At 36.7% G+C, this 13,966-nt stretch overlaps 2 protein-coding genes across 2 annotated transcripts in view; both read left to right on the forward strand.

Annotated features, from left to right (window-relative positions):
* LOC132189742 (protein FREE1) lies at positions 1-5,914 on the forward strand. The gene is made up of 10 exons (XM_059604522.1): positions 1-1,027; positions 1,562-1,648; positions 1,735-1,866; positions 2,941-3,072; positions 3,500-3,565; positions 3,648-3,758; positions 4,841-4,933; positions 5,211-5,244; positions 5,349-5,419; positions 5,534-5,914. The coding sequence occupies exons 1-10, from the start codon at positions 113-115 to the stop codon at positions 5,609-5,611; spliced, it is 1,719 nt and encodes a 572-aa protein (XP_059460505.1). The 5' UTR covers positions 1-112; the 3' UTR covers positions 5,612-5,914.
* A 7,387-nt stretch (positions 5,915-13,301) lies between these two features.
* The window catches only part of LOC132189196 (GDSL esterase/lipase EXL3-like), a 7,594-nt gene continuing 6,929 nt past the window's right edge, over positions 13,302-13,966 (forward strand). The window contains exon 1 of the mRNA XM_059603798.1: positions 13,302-13,713. Within this exon, the coding sequence (XP_059459781.1) occupies positions 13,467-13,713 (247 nt within the window). The 5' untranslated portion in view covers positions 13,302-13,466. The remainder of the gene's footprint in view (positions 13,714-13,966) is intronic.

Here is a 13,966-nt window from a genome sequence, read left to right on the forward strand (position 1 = left end):
CGCGTCTCGGTTTTCCATCTTTTTGGTCTCTCTGCGTCCCAAAAGAACGATCAAACAAGAAAACCTGCGCTGTTTTTCTCTGATCTAACAGAGAAAACCACTCCAATCAGCGATGCAACAGGGAGATTACAGCTCTGCTCCATACTATCAATACCCTCACTTCCAGAACCCAAGCCCTAACCCTAGCCCTAACCCCGCCCCATCTGATCCTTTACCGAACACTTACGCCTCCGCGCCACCCTTCATCTCCGGTTATTCTCCCTCCGATTACTCCGTTTATCCCTCCACGTACCCTCCGTATTCTCAAAATTCAGATCCTGTCCCAGCCCCAGCCCCAGCCCCAGCCCCAGCCCCTCCCCCTCCCCCTCCAACTGCTCCATCGTACACCCCAACCACAAACCCCAATTTACCCTCTTCGTTCCCTCCTTTCGAGTCCCACGTGCCCTACCAGCCGCCCAACCAGCAACAGCCCTATTATCCACCGTACGATCAGCACCAGACTGCTCCGAATTATGCCCCTCCTTCAACATCAATCCTCCCAAACCCTACCCCAATTCCGAGTCCATACTCGGCTCCGTACAGCCACGCAAACGCTTCGACCCCTCCCGTATACGATAACCCCTACGAGAGTTCTGTGAAATTCGACTCCACCGGTCCGTATTTCGATGAGTACGGAGGATTCAGTCGGAGCCGGTCCGATTTGGGGTCTGATCCATACGGGAAGGGATCGGAGAGCGTGTCGCGGTATGATAGCGACGGTGTGTATGCATACGAGGGGCCAAAGGCGGAGCCGTATGGGGCTCGTGGCACGGCGCCGAAGTCGTCGACGTGGGCGTCGTTCGATGACTATGGGAGGTCGATCAGCTTTGGTTCTGGAAAGGACTCCTCCCCTGTGAATTCGAGCAAGATCGTGAGGGCGGTGCCTAAAGCTGAAACTCAGCAAGACGTGAAGAGCGGGGTTCAGAAGTTTCGGGTCAAGTTGTTGCCCGAAAGTCTTGGTCAGAGTACCATGGATGTGCTCTGCCAGGTATGAGTTTTAATTCGGTTCGGTTTTGTTTGATGCACCTGTAGTTTTATAATTGTTCGAAATATAGGTGAACAAGACCAAATTGCTATTTTGATTGGTAATTTCTATGTATCATCCCAATATCAATCAGGTCCCAGGTTTAATTTGTTTTGAATTTTAGTGTAACTAGTCCTTGAGATATGATAAATTCCAATTCCTAGCATTTATTTCTGCTCATAGGCTGGTATATCTTCAATTTGGTGAGATGTAAAATTATTATCAAAATGCATTTATTGGGTTTTTTACTTACAAGTCTCAAAACAGATTGTCCCAGTCGGGATCAAAGTTGAACTTCTCAAGATTTTAGTTTTTCTGATTCAGTGATGTCACCGAACCGTTGTGTGTTTTTTGGGGGGGGGGGGGGTTAGACTCATTTGGTTCTTACAGAGCTACTGAGAATTTATGAGCAATCACAATACATTTCCGTGCTTTTTACATTTTATGTGTTGGATGGCTATGTTGAGCGCATAATTGGATCTTGCATTTCTCTTTCAGATTGGTTTGGATGGAATTCGCATGCTTGATCCCAGTACCAGTAGGACATTGAGAATATATCCCCTGGAGACCATTACAAGATGTGAAGTGAGTTGGTTGATTTCAGCTTAGTTTCTTTCTCTGTGTCCAATCATTTGGGTTTAAGATTAAGATATGTTATTGTTTTCATTTAGGTTACCGATTCATCTACGCTTGCATTTTGGTCCAAGAGCTCAGTGGACATTGAGCCCAGACGTATCAGATTGCAATCAAATAGTTACACTACCAATACCCTTCTGGACACAGTGACTGCTGCAACTGTACAGGTAGGGAGTCCTACTTGTATTATGTCCTGTTTTGCAGTAATAGTGATATTGGCTTGTCGTTTGTATGGCCCAATAAAACAAACAAAACCCAAGGCAAGACACATTAGTCTCGTTGAGGTTTTAGTTCTTTTGTGTTTGCCTTCTGAGAGGCATAAAGCATATGAAACACATGCTTTCTCTTTCCTTTTAAATATTTCTATCTTAGTTTAGCGTTTTTTTATTGACAAGTTAAACATGTATTGATGGGTCTTGAAGTGATGACCTCACCCTCCAGTCTATCCTTGGTTTTGCTTTTTTCATCAACCATTAAGTGTACTTGTGCTTTTGTTTTTCTACTCTGTAATGTTGGCTGTGGTTTCCATGTTTTATGACATGCAAGTACTTTTTATTTTGTGCTTTCTGTTTTTTTATGTTCCAGTTTCTCAGATCAATGATTGAATAATTGTGGTCCTCTGAGTTGAGCTGGCTAGTTTATGGAGATTGGGCTATGTGTCTTGAGTTTGCAAAGCTGTTCAATGTACTTCTTGAATGAAATAAGGATTACTGAAGATTTGAATTATCATATATCTCTATTTGAACAGAAAGAGGTGAAGAAATTACAATTTAGGTACTTAGTAAATACTGTTGCAGAGTAAAAATGTTAGTTTTAGTAAGTACAATGAATCAGGCTTGTCTTACTTCATTGCACCCCAGGGGGCCTCTTTTTTTTCTTGGGGGGAGGGGGGGTTGATTACCATGGTCATGATCTTGGTATTCATGTACTTCCACATAAACTATGTTTCAATGGTGACTAGTACCAGTTCATTTGCAGCATTCAGATACTATATACTGAAGCTCCTTTCCTTCAATTATAACTACAGAAGTGGTTAATAACAGTGTTGATCTTTTGTCATGTGCACACTTGCATGTGTAAGTATGCATGTTAATGATGTGCTCTAATAAAAAAAGCCTTGCATGTGGATACCTCAATTTGTTTGTTTTTGTTCCCAACTTTCAATCTTCAAGGATAGTTCTTTCAAGGCTGGATGATGTGTGTTGGTGATACATGATTTCCTCTTGTTTGTTGTAATGCAGATAAAGGAGATGGGGGGAAGTGGCAGGCCTTCTGATTCTTTAAAGACAAATGAACAGCCTACAGAAAAGAAGAAAGGTCTTGGCGATTGGATGAACTTGATAAAGCCTGTCAATGAGGAGAAAGATCATTGGGTAAAATTAGTACCTAGAAATATTTTCTTGCTCTGGTAGTTTTTGGAAATACTTTTTGACTATTGCATATGAAATTTTTTCCATGTAAAGAAGTTTTGTTTAAGCCATCATTTTTGTTGGTTGGCAATTAATCACTGATTTTGGAATAATAATAATAATGTCCATTCATTTAGCTCAATGAATAAATATGATTTGCAAACCTAACTACATGTAATTCTTTTCTCTCTGACAAGTTCTGCCATGGAAATTCAGTCAAAACTCATAGGGCTTAATAGAGTTTCCATAATTGTTTCAATTGTTACTTGCATTCCCATTCACCACTGTATATCTATTTACATTGAAATCAGTTTATAGAGTATTATTTACTTTTTGGCTTGTAAATCCATAGAGTTCTTAGTCTTTGTTATTTTTTCATTTTTTCCATTAGGTACCTGATGAAGCAGTTTCAAAGTGTACTGGATGTGGGACAGATTTTGGAGCGTTTGTTCGAAAGGTACATACTTTTCATGATTTATAAAATGAATTATCTTGTGCATGTTTCATGATGACCTTATGGTTTTCCACCTTGTTTTCAGCATCACTGCAGAAACTGTGGAGATATTTTCTGTGACAAGTGCACCCATGGTAGAATTGCTTTAACTGCTGATGAGAATGCTCAGCCAGTTAGAGTTTGTGACCGATGCATGGTATGTGCTTTCCACTTGTATCTAGCAAAAGGAAAGTACTTAACTGTTTTAGCGCTTATTAATTATTTGTTCATTTTCTTTAATCCACTTTGAATCTAACTGAGGATTCTACTGCTTGCCTTGTTAGTGCTGTAGTTCTAAAACTTTCCTAGCATAGTAGTATGGCTTTTACTAATATATTCAAAGCGAATGTATGTCAACTTTAACAGACGAAATATCTGTAACAGCATGAAATGATATAGTTAATGTTTGCAAGTCTTCTTTATGTTTTGGGACATAATATTTTGATAAGCTTCCTATACAGTTGTTGGAAAAGGATGTTAGAGGATATTCATTTTATTTTTGGGAGTTTTTTTTTTTCTTTGGTGGGGGGTGAGAAATGATGGGAAAGCTAATGATTGGCCTAATGCAATATAGATTCTTATCAGGAAAATGCTTTCTTACACTCTTAGAAAATAATACTTGATGCTGCTGAGGCTTTCTTGTCAATAAGAACGTATCAGACAGCCTCAGCAATCTTGTTCTGGATTAAGATATCGGGAGTTCATACTTTTGAGTTACTTTTAGTTGATACAAATCAACCCAAATAAGTTTTGCTTGTTGGGACTACATTTGTTAACGAACATAGTTTTTTTTAATTAAAAAAAAAAAGTAATCGAAATATCATTAAAAATGGAAGTCACCCCCCTAGCTCTTTTTTTTTTTTTTTGATAAGTGTAAGGCACCTCCATAGCTTTTGGAATCAAAGAGAGAGAAAGAGTATGTATGGTTTGAGGTTTTTGTGGCCATCAACTAAAACACTTTCTTAACTATAGTCTCTTAAATTTTTTTTTGTCTGTACATTGCAGTATCACAATCACAACTTAATTGTTGCTCAATGTTGATTTGATTTAGATGTTTGATTGAATTTGTTATTTTTTGTTTGCAAGGATAGGGATAGCATTCTGTGTCTCTCTCTCTTTCTGCTAAATTTTAACAATAGAAAGCCATTTTATTATGGTCTGTGCTAGTTATGCAAATGACAGTGGCTTATTGTATTAAGATTGGTTGTTAACTTCTTGTAGTGTCATTATCCTTTATAGGCTGAAGTGACCCAGAGGCTGAGTAATGCCAAGGAAGTGGCTAGTAAACCTGCAACATTGCACAGTCATGAGGATCTTGCCAAGAAGCTTCAGGTAAATCATGCTTTTGCTATTTTAGCCTCTGGTGTTATGTGCCTTTTTTTCTTTCCAATGGTCCTTAAAATTGTTATAATAAATTCAGATGATTACCTTTTCTTTACTATTCTTATATTGTGGGGTCGAGAATGGATTTATTTCTCTATATATTGGTATGAATTTTGAAAACTAGTCTACTAGTCAAGTAGATGCAGCGTTTGGATTTTACTGTACGTTATGTGGGTGTGTTGCATGCATCTTATTGTGCTCATTTGATGGTAATTGTTTGTTACAGGAGGAGATGGAAAAGAATCGAAGGGCATCATCAGGTAGTCTTCTTTTTGTCTTGATGTGGACAATATGGCGTGGGATTTAATTAATGAGTCAAGTGTAACTCTATAAGGTGCTAATTTGAATGGTTTGCTTCTAACAGGCTCCAGGTCCGATGGATCTGGGAGGCGGATGAAGGAAGTTGCCTGTCCCATCTGCACTGTCCACTTGCAGGTCAGAATTCAACTAAATTGCTGGAAACACCCGTCTCCCCGTCTCCACCCTTTTTCTCTCTCTCTTCCTTTGTTTCTTTATTTGATTCCCAATATCATTATGTGATTGTTACAGGTCCAAGTTCCAAGCTCGGGTTCTGAGACCATTGAGTGCGGGGTTTGCCAGCATCCGTTCCTTGTTAGTGCCCATTGATTTAACAACGTACCTTCTATGAGAGGAGTGCCAAAATTTTCTGGATATATGTGTCTAGTTCAATTTCTTTTACTGGTTGAGCTATTGTTGATTAATAATATGGATTAGCATTTATGTGTCGTTTATCCGTTATTTGGTTTTATACACTTTGTTGGGCCTGATGTCAGCTGTTTTCACCGCTAATAGTTTGTATATGCAGTTATTCTCTCGTAAGCTACATCAAGTTGGTCATGGTTTTTATGTATTAACGCAACACTTACTCCTCATATGAATACATGTATATCATATTATGTGCTCTATTCACTGGCGGTTTCCTTTACATATACGAGTTAGCAGCTTGTGATATATATATAAGAAAAAACAACGGAATCCTTGATAAACGTTGAGATTGATTTTATGCCCACCCCTCCACAAAAAAAGAGAAAAAAGGAAAAAGAAATGTTGGGGGCCTAATTGGCTCACAGAAATGGCCAAAACTGGTCTATCTAAGGTCAATTAAGTGTTACATGTGTCCATCTAGCCAATCCGGCAAGGTGTGGAACGAGAACTGCTACTGGACGAGTTGATTGCCGTTTCATGGTATAAGAGCACATAGATGCTTCAAATTTTGCAATTTACAATTCGTTTGTCAAAATCCGAGTTTGTCATCTCTCTATCTGTGTTTTACAAAACTGGAAAAAAAAAATTCATTTTATTTCTGTCCCTGGTTTTACAGGGACTATTTTCTTTGTTTGGTCTTGCACTGCATCGCTGGCGGTCGTGTCTCCGTCAGTGTAATCTGTTTTTTCAACTGTATGCTGTTCTGTCTGTCGTTGGGTGTCTACCATTTGCTTCTGGTTTAGGAGTGTCAATGCGGGCGGTTAAAAACGGCCTGCTAACCGCTATAACCACTAATCGTTTAACCGTATTAATCGTTAACCGTTATAACCGCCTAGCGGTTAGCGGTTATTGGATTTATAACCGTCTTTTTATATAATATATTTTTATAATTATAATTATAAAAATATTTATACATATAACATAATATCATTAAATCACAATTTTTTTTTAAAAAATAATTAAATCATAATTTGAGTACTAATATATTATCACTATAATTTATATGATTATATCACATGATCAATTGATCATTAAATCATTTGATTATATAATAACAAATTATACATATATAATATGACATAACTCATAAGTATACCAATTCATACTAATATAACAATTAAATATTTAGAGACTTATTTCCAATGTATGTTATAAACTTATAAGTCTATATATGTTATAAGTCTATATAAGTCTACATATGCATATGAATAATATAAATGTATAATATCAATACTTAATTATATGATTCAATGATAATTCAAATACTTTATTCAAGACTTCAAGTGAATCATATTATTAATGTACAATGATGATATGATTCGTATAATATCAAATTAAATAATTGACATTGGATTAAGCAATGACCAATTAATGTGTTACTTATAAACACAATTTAAGTATTAATGTATTATCATTATATGTTGTGACAGTTGTCTGAATTCTGAATTTTTTTTTATATGTTGTGTTGAATTTTTTTTTTTATTGTTTTTTTTTTTTTAAGAAAAAAAAAAATAGTTAACCGGTTATGATTTAATATTTAAGGAAATTTTTTTAAAGTACAAGTAAAAGTAAATTTTGGGTCAAATATTTATGATTTTTCAATATGGGCTCTTTTTATAGCAATTGGGCCCAAGAAGATACTAAAAATACCAAAAAAAAAAAGGTAAAAAAAGCCCAAAAAAGCTCAAAAAGTCAAAAAAAAAAAAGCCTAATTTTGAAAAAGTGGTTAGCGGACAGTTATCTATTTCACTAACCGCCTTCACACCCTTACTTTGGTTGTCATAAACAATAGCCACTGTTGTTTGTCAGTGGTGACTAAGGTTGTCAAAGTCACTTATAAGTCTTTGATTCAACCTTTTAAAATTTTTAAGATTTTTTTTTTAAAAAAAATTTATTCTTTAGGTCAATTGAAATGCCAATAAAATTTTTACTATCAAAATTTTTTTTTTTTTTGACTGCGATTAGACCGGTTGAAACGCACCCTTTAATTCTTTTTTCTTCACTGTTCTTGTTTCGAACATGGTGTTGCTAGACAAGGGCCTCTCCACTGCCATGTACATGAAGATAGTTGGCTCAGGCAAGGAAACCATAGTTCTGGCACATGGGTATGGAGCTGACCAGTCGGCTCAACCCTTGCAGTTAAAAAACAAAAACAAAAAAATAATAAAGCTCCAACCTCAAACCGGGAACCTTAAATTATCTCAGCAACGAAGAAAAGATCCGGCTTATGCGGTGTCACACCTTACCCAAATTTTATTCTCCGGAGAACTTCCGAACTGTCTCCAACCTGGTCCCAACGCAGGCCGGAGATACCAACCACGGCGATTACCCGCTAAATGTGACAACTGCGGGAAGCCAAGTGAACATTTCGACCGGCCTTGTGAATGCCACAGTGAGCGGTACATTATTTTCTGCTAAACACTGAGGGAGGAATAGGATTAGTGGACAAAGTGCTTCTTCCTCTGGACATCTTCGTTCCAAAGCCTCCGGCACCGGCACTGGCACCGGTCAAGCCTAAGGCTGAGAAGGCAGTAGCATGGAATGCTGGTGTCTGTCGGATTTTCCGTTTTCATTGCAGCGTTTTCTCTCCGATAAAAACATTAATGATTATCGTAAGTCGGCGTCGTTTTCACAAAGTGCTTTCGAATAAGTTTTTTTTTTTTTTTTTAGGAACTAGTGACCTAATAAACGTAATATCAGTCGATTGAGTTACTCTTGGGACACGCTAGAGAAGTTTTAATAAATGATTAAAACTTAAATTGAGTGCATTTAATTGTAATTTAATAAATGAAATGTAGCTTAATATTTCTTAAAATGTAAACAGATGGAGAGAAAGAGTAATTACTGAAGGGGACAGGTATGGATCATAGGGGTGCTACAATGGACAAAAAGAGGCACAGAGTTGAGCAGAAAACATGCAGGAAAATCCAAAAAACACTCCATTCGTCATAACATGAGATTGCTTAACCAACACGTGTGCTTTCGGGGCCTCTTGCATGTAATTTATGGTGTTGATCAGCAACCACTATATGTCAAACCCACAGCCCTTCTTCCTTATCTGCATTATATCTCTTTCAGAACTCGCTTTCTTTTCTCTGGTTTCGATCTGAAGCATTTTTTGGGTGAATTAGCTTTTTGGCGATGGATCTGTTTAACTCTGTCTTGAATTGGGTGGTGCTCAGGCGAGCTTAGGTGATGCTGGCCTTCGCATGGCCAACCCTCTGTTTTCTCAATGCTTGTGAGTGGCTTTACAAGACCTTTAATAGTGAAAATATGGAAGATAAAGTGGTCTGCTTCATACCCATGTGCCAGAACTATGGCTTCCCTGCCTGAGTCATTAACTATTTTCGTGTACATGGCAGTGGAGAGGCCCTTGTCTAGCAACACCATGTTCGGAACAACAAGAAGAAGAACAATGAAGAAATAAGAAGTTAAAACGGTGCATGGTAAGAATTTTATGGGCATTCGATTGGCTTAGGAAAAAAAAACATTAAAAGACTTTTAAATTATGGCAGATTTATAATATATTTACCCTCTTATAAACCGACTTTTTATTTACCTTCTAATTTTTGAAAGTTGATGTGGCATGTCCCTACCAAATGCGAAAGAGGGATGGTGCCATATCAGCATTGAAATAGAACAACTGGGATCGTGCCATAGCAGCATTGAGAGAGAACAAGTGGATAAAACAAAACAATGGCATATAGAATTTACTTGGATGCTAGAATAAAATGATGGTTCATAATGGCTACGTGGTAATGTCAGTATTGCGTCAGCAGACAATGAGACGTATAATTTCGGGATCGCCTTCACTTTAATTTTTTGTAAGCATGTGACCATTAATTAAGTTGAAGGTTATGGACCAAGACTTTTGTAGCAGGCTCAATAAATGGGGAAACCTAATTCCTAAATATTTAGTTGGAAGTTGGAGGCGTAATAAATTGGACCATACTATGAAAGGGATAGTGAACTACTGTCGATAGGACTGCGTGAGCAGCAATTGGGTGTCTAAATAATTCAATTGTCCCTCGTACTATGCTACTAATTGGGACAAGTACCTGTACTTCCCCCTTTGTTCTCCCACTTTTAATGGCTATAGTTATCAAGAGCCCTGTCCTTAAAGGGAAGAACGACTTCTTCGTAATCGTTCACGTGATACCATCTTAGCTATGAAAATGAATGTAGCAGTTTAGGTGAAATTTACTTTTATAAAATGCGAATGGTCACTTGAGTTTGTAAAAAGATGGTAGTAAAAGCTATACCATCACAAATATTTTTTCCATATAAATTGGACCATACTATGAAAGGGATAGTGAATTGCTGTTGATAGGGCTGCGTGAGCAGCAATTGGGCGTCTAAATAATTCAATCGTCCCTAGTACTATGCTACTAATTTGGACAAGTACCTATACTTCCCCCTTTGTTCTCCCACTTTTAATCGCTATAGTTATCAAGAGCCTTGTCCTTAAAGGGAATAACGACTTCTTCGTAATCGTTCACGTGATACCGTCTTAGCTATAAAAATGAATGTAGCAGTTTAGGTGAAATTTACTTTTATAAAATGCGAATGGTCACTTAAGTTTGTAAAAAGATGGTAGTAAAAGTTGTACTATCACAAATATTTTTCCATATAAATCCAATAGAAATTTTATACATACTAGTTTTATGCGTAAGAAACTCCCACAAACCTACCTCTAAAAATAACATGTGTCTTTTATTCTTCTTATTAATGCTATTAAAAAAGCATGTATGATGTTACATGCTATATATATATATACTTTTCACATTCTAAGGACACGGCACTTTTAGAAATTGGTTTATAGAAAATTTCCTACAAAACTAGCTTGAGTAAATTTTTGTCCATTCCTTTTGAAAAAAGACTAAAGAACAAAATTTTATGTGTTTGAAGGGCCGGCTCGATACATTTTGAGGCCTAGGGCGAGAAGTTTAAAGCATTTTTTGTTTTAATTTAAATATTAATTAAATAATATATTTTTATTTAAAAATCCTTCTAACACTTTCAATTTGCACAAGGAAAGACAAATTAGTTTAAAAAATTTCTTAAAATCAAATAAAAAAACAAGTGATTGAATGAATAATAAGCTGTTGGAAAACAATGAAATTAGAGAAGAGAAAAATTGAAATTTGAATAAGGCCTTTTTTTTTTTTTTGGGAGGGGGGTGAAATTTCAAGCTTTCATTAATACATCAACAAATGATATACCTCGCTGAAGTTACAATATCATGAAGAAACAAAGGAAAATCTTCCATCCAAATTTGCTCCTTAACCTGTTGGGGAGCCGCTTTTGTCAAAAGATGAGCTGCTGTATTAGCTTTTATTCGTGTATATCGTACTTGCCAGAATTCGAAATTATGTAGAATAGTCTTAGAGTTGTCAATCAAGTGTCCACATTGACACCAAGAGGAGTTTGTAAATTCATATTTTTTTAACGTTGAATATGGACAAAAGCAACCCATGTCTCATGTTAGAGAGAGAGAGAGAGAAAAAAAAAAAACTCTTATCTTATGCAATGACGATCTAATTGACAATTGAGACTTTAAATCATAATTTATTGTTGACTAAATTGCCATAGGGGTGGCCGGCCACCCCATGGCCCTTGGGGGTGGTTCGGCCACCCCAAAGGCCAAATGAAAAAAAAAAAAAATGCTGTAGGGGTGGCCGAACCACCCCCAAGGGCCAGTCTGGGGTGGCTCGAGCCACCCCATTCCGGCCAACCCTAGGGCAAATTTTGTTTTGTTTTGTTTTGTTTCATTTGTCCCTTAGGGGTGGCTTCGGTCACCTCCTAGGGGCAAACATGCCACCTTATAATTTTTTATTATTTTATTTTTTAAAATTTTAAATATTATTTTATAAATGAGACATGTGTTTTATTTGTAGCCACATGATTTCTGAAAAGCAATCCTAATCCTTCACTAGACACTCTCCAATCCAAAATAAAGCGGAGATGATCCGTTTCCCTTAGGCTCCTGTGTGTATCTTTCTAATAATTATGACTTCATGGCCACATCAACATTTACAAGAAGCTGACCCCATAATAAATGAAGAGAAATGGACTCCTGTGAGTATCTTTCTAGTAATTGAAGAGAAATGGACTCCTGTGTGTATCTTTCTAATAATTATGACTTCCTGACCGCATAAACATAAATAAGAAGTGTCTCTAAGGGTAGCTCAATCGGTTGAAGACTACGCTTTATAAAGCGGAGGTCACTAATTCAAATCCTTCTTCCACATCTTGTGTGGACATGTTAAAAAAAAAAAAAATACATACATAAGAAGCTGACCCCATAATAAATGAAGAGGAATGGTGTTCACATATCTCTTTATCTTTATAACCAAGAAAATTGTTGCGTGTGTATGGAATACTTATTCTAGCTCAGGATACTAGCCTACTAGGAGTAGAATTTGAGTCATATACAACACTGAGCATAACTTCTATACGGGTGTGGCACAAAGCAACCCTTTTGTGCCCACAAATTAGGATTTGACACCTCGGAATAGAGCATATTAGGAATATAAGCCCAAAACACCTGATTATATCAGATTTCTTCAATTTTGTTTTTTTGTTTGTTTGTTTTATTTTTTATTTTTTTATTTTTTTAAGAATGTGTAGGAGGGGTTTTATTTATTTACTTATTATTTTAAGAATGTGTAGGAGGGGTGAGGGTGGCTCGCCGCCACCCCTAGCCCATCTGGGGGGGCCAGCGAGCCACCCCCGGCCCATTTGGGGTGGCCGATGAGCCACCCCAGGCCATGGAGTGACCGCGTGACCACCTCCGCCCATCTGGGTGGTTGGCGAGCCACCCCAAGTGGGGATGGGGTGGCCAGCCAGCCCTTCAATTTTTGTATTTTTTTTTTTTAAAAATTAATTGGTTTTTTAATTAATTGTTTATTTATTTATTTTATATTTGGTATAATTTGGTATGATAATGTTTTTTCTTTAAATTTAGGTTTATTTTAATATGCTGATACCATACGTCACTTGTTGAGTGGTGGACACAAAAGGTGGACCTCTGTATAGAAGTTACTCTCATACAACACCTTTTTAAGCTAGAGATCAATATTTTGTTTTTTTGTATTTATAAAAAAACATCTAACAAGCATTACAACCCAACAATAGTTGATTTAAAAACAAACATAATTAATATAAAGATAAAAAGAATGCATTAAATGAATGATGTGATCCTATGCAATCTCAGCATGTGATCCAAGAATTTTGACACTAATAAAAGCAATTAAACAAGGGATTGCGATCTTCCTACACTCCATTTCATCTAATTGCCTAAATAAATATAGAAGTCAAATGTACTTAACTTCAATAACATAAAGTTGTACATTTGTTTAAACCATTATATTATATAAAATGAAAAGTTGAAATTTTAAAATATGAGGAAAAAGAATATTTAGTTAGATTTATTTCAAGAGAAAGTTGCCCATATGGTTTCCACAACTATCGATCGTCGACTCATTATTACACATTTTTAAAAAAGAACAAATAAAAAACTTTTAGTGAGCAGTAAATGACTTAAAAGATGGTAGGTATAGATCGATATATAAATAGATGAACAAGTCCTTAAAAAGAAGGTGGGTATAGATATATCCATAGATGAACAAGTCCCTGACTGGGCCAGACAAATTGTCACTTTTTTCGATCCTCCTATATATTTGCCTTTCACCGAAGTGTAAAACAAGCCAAGAAGATCACTTCTTCTTCTTCTACTTCTTCTTCATCTTCAACCATGAAATTATTGTTGAATATTCTGATATTATTTGTTATTTTCTGCAATGCCAAGGGTTTGATAAAGATACCACCAAATGAAACCATCACAGCAGTTATAATATTTGGAGATTCAATCGTTGATACGGGAAACAACGACTATATAGCAACTATTGCTAAGTGCAATTTCCCTCCCTATGGGAAGGATTTTCCAGGTCAAATTCCAACTGGTAGATTCGGCAATGGAAAGGTCCCCTCAGATTTGATAGGTTGGCTTAGCTCAGCTCCCTCTCTCTCTCTCTCTCTCTCTCTGCTCTCTATTTTCTTTGTTTCCTTCTTTCTTATCTTCTTTTACTTTATTTCCTTTTAGATTTTGATTGATGTGCTTCCCCATATGCGAGCCTAGCTACGATATTGATATATGAATTTCGGTCCACTGATGCACCGATCGAGTGGGTGAGCGGGTGAGTGAGGGTGGACAACTTTATCTAGAACAAAACAAATTCTACGAAGGCAGAATAG

This window comes from Corylus avellana, chromosome ca8, assembly GCF_901000735.1.
Source record: "Corylus avellana chromosome ca8, CavTom2PMs-1.0".
NCBI classification, from domain to species: domain Eukaryota; kingdom Viridiplantae; phylum Streptophyta; class Magnoliopsida; order Fagales; family Betulaceae; genus Corylus; species Corylus avellana.

What these genes read in the sequence shown, in the direction of transcription:
- LOC132189742 (XM_059604522.1), top strand. Translation starts at nt 113, where the DNA reads ATGCAACAGGGAGATTACAGCTCTGCTCCATACTATCAATACCCTCAC. An exon ending in CCATGGATGTGCTCTGCCAG is followed by an intron (nt 1,028 to 1,561) that starts GTATGAGTTTTA and finishes TTTCTCTTTCAG; the next exon opens with ATTGGTTTGGATGGAATTCG. An exon ending in ATCTTGCCAAGAAGCTTCAG is followed by an intron (nt 4,934 to 5,210) that starts GTAAATCATGCT and finishes TGTTTGTTACAG; the next exon opens with GAGGAGATGGAAAAGAATCG.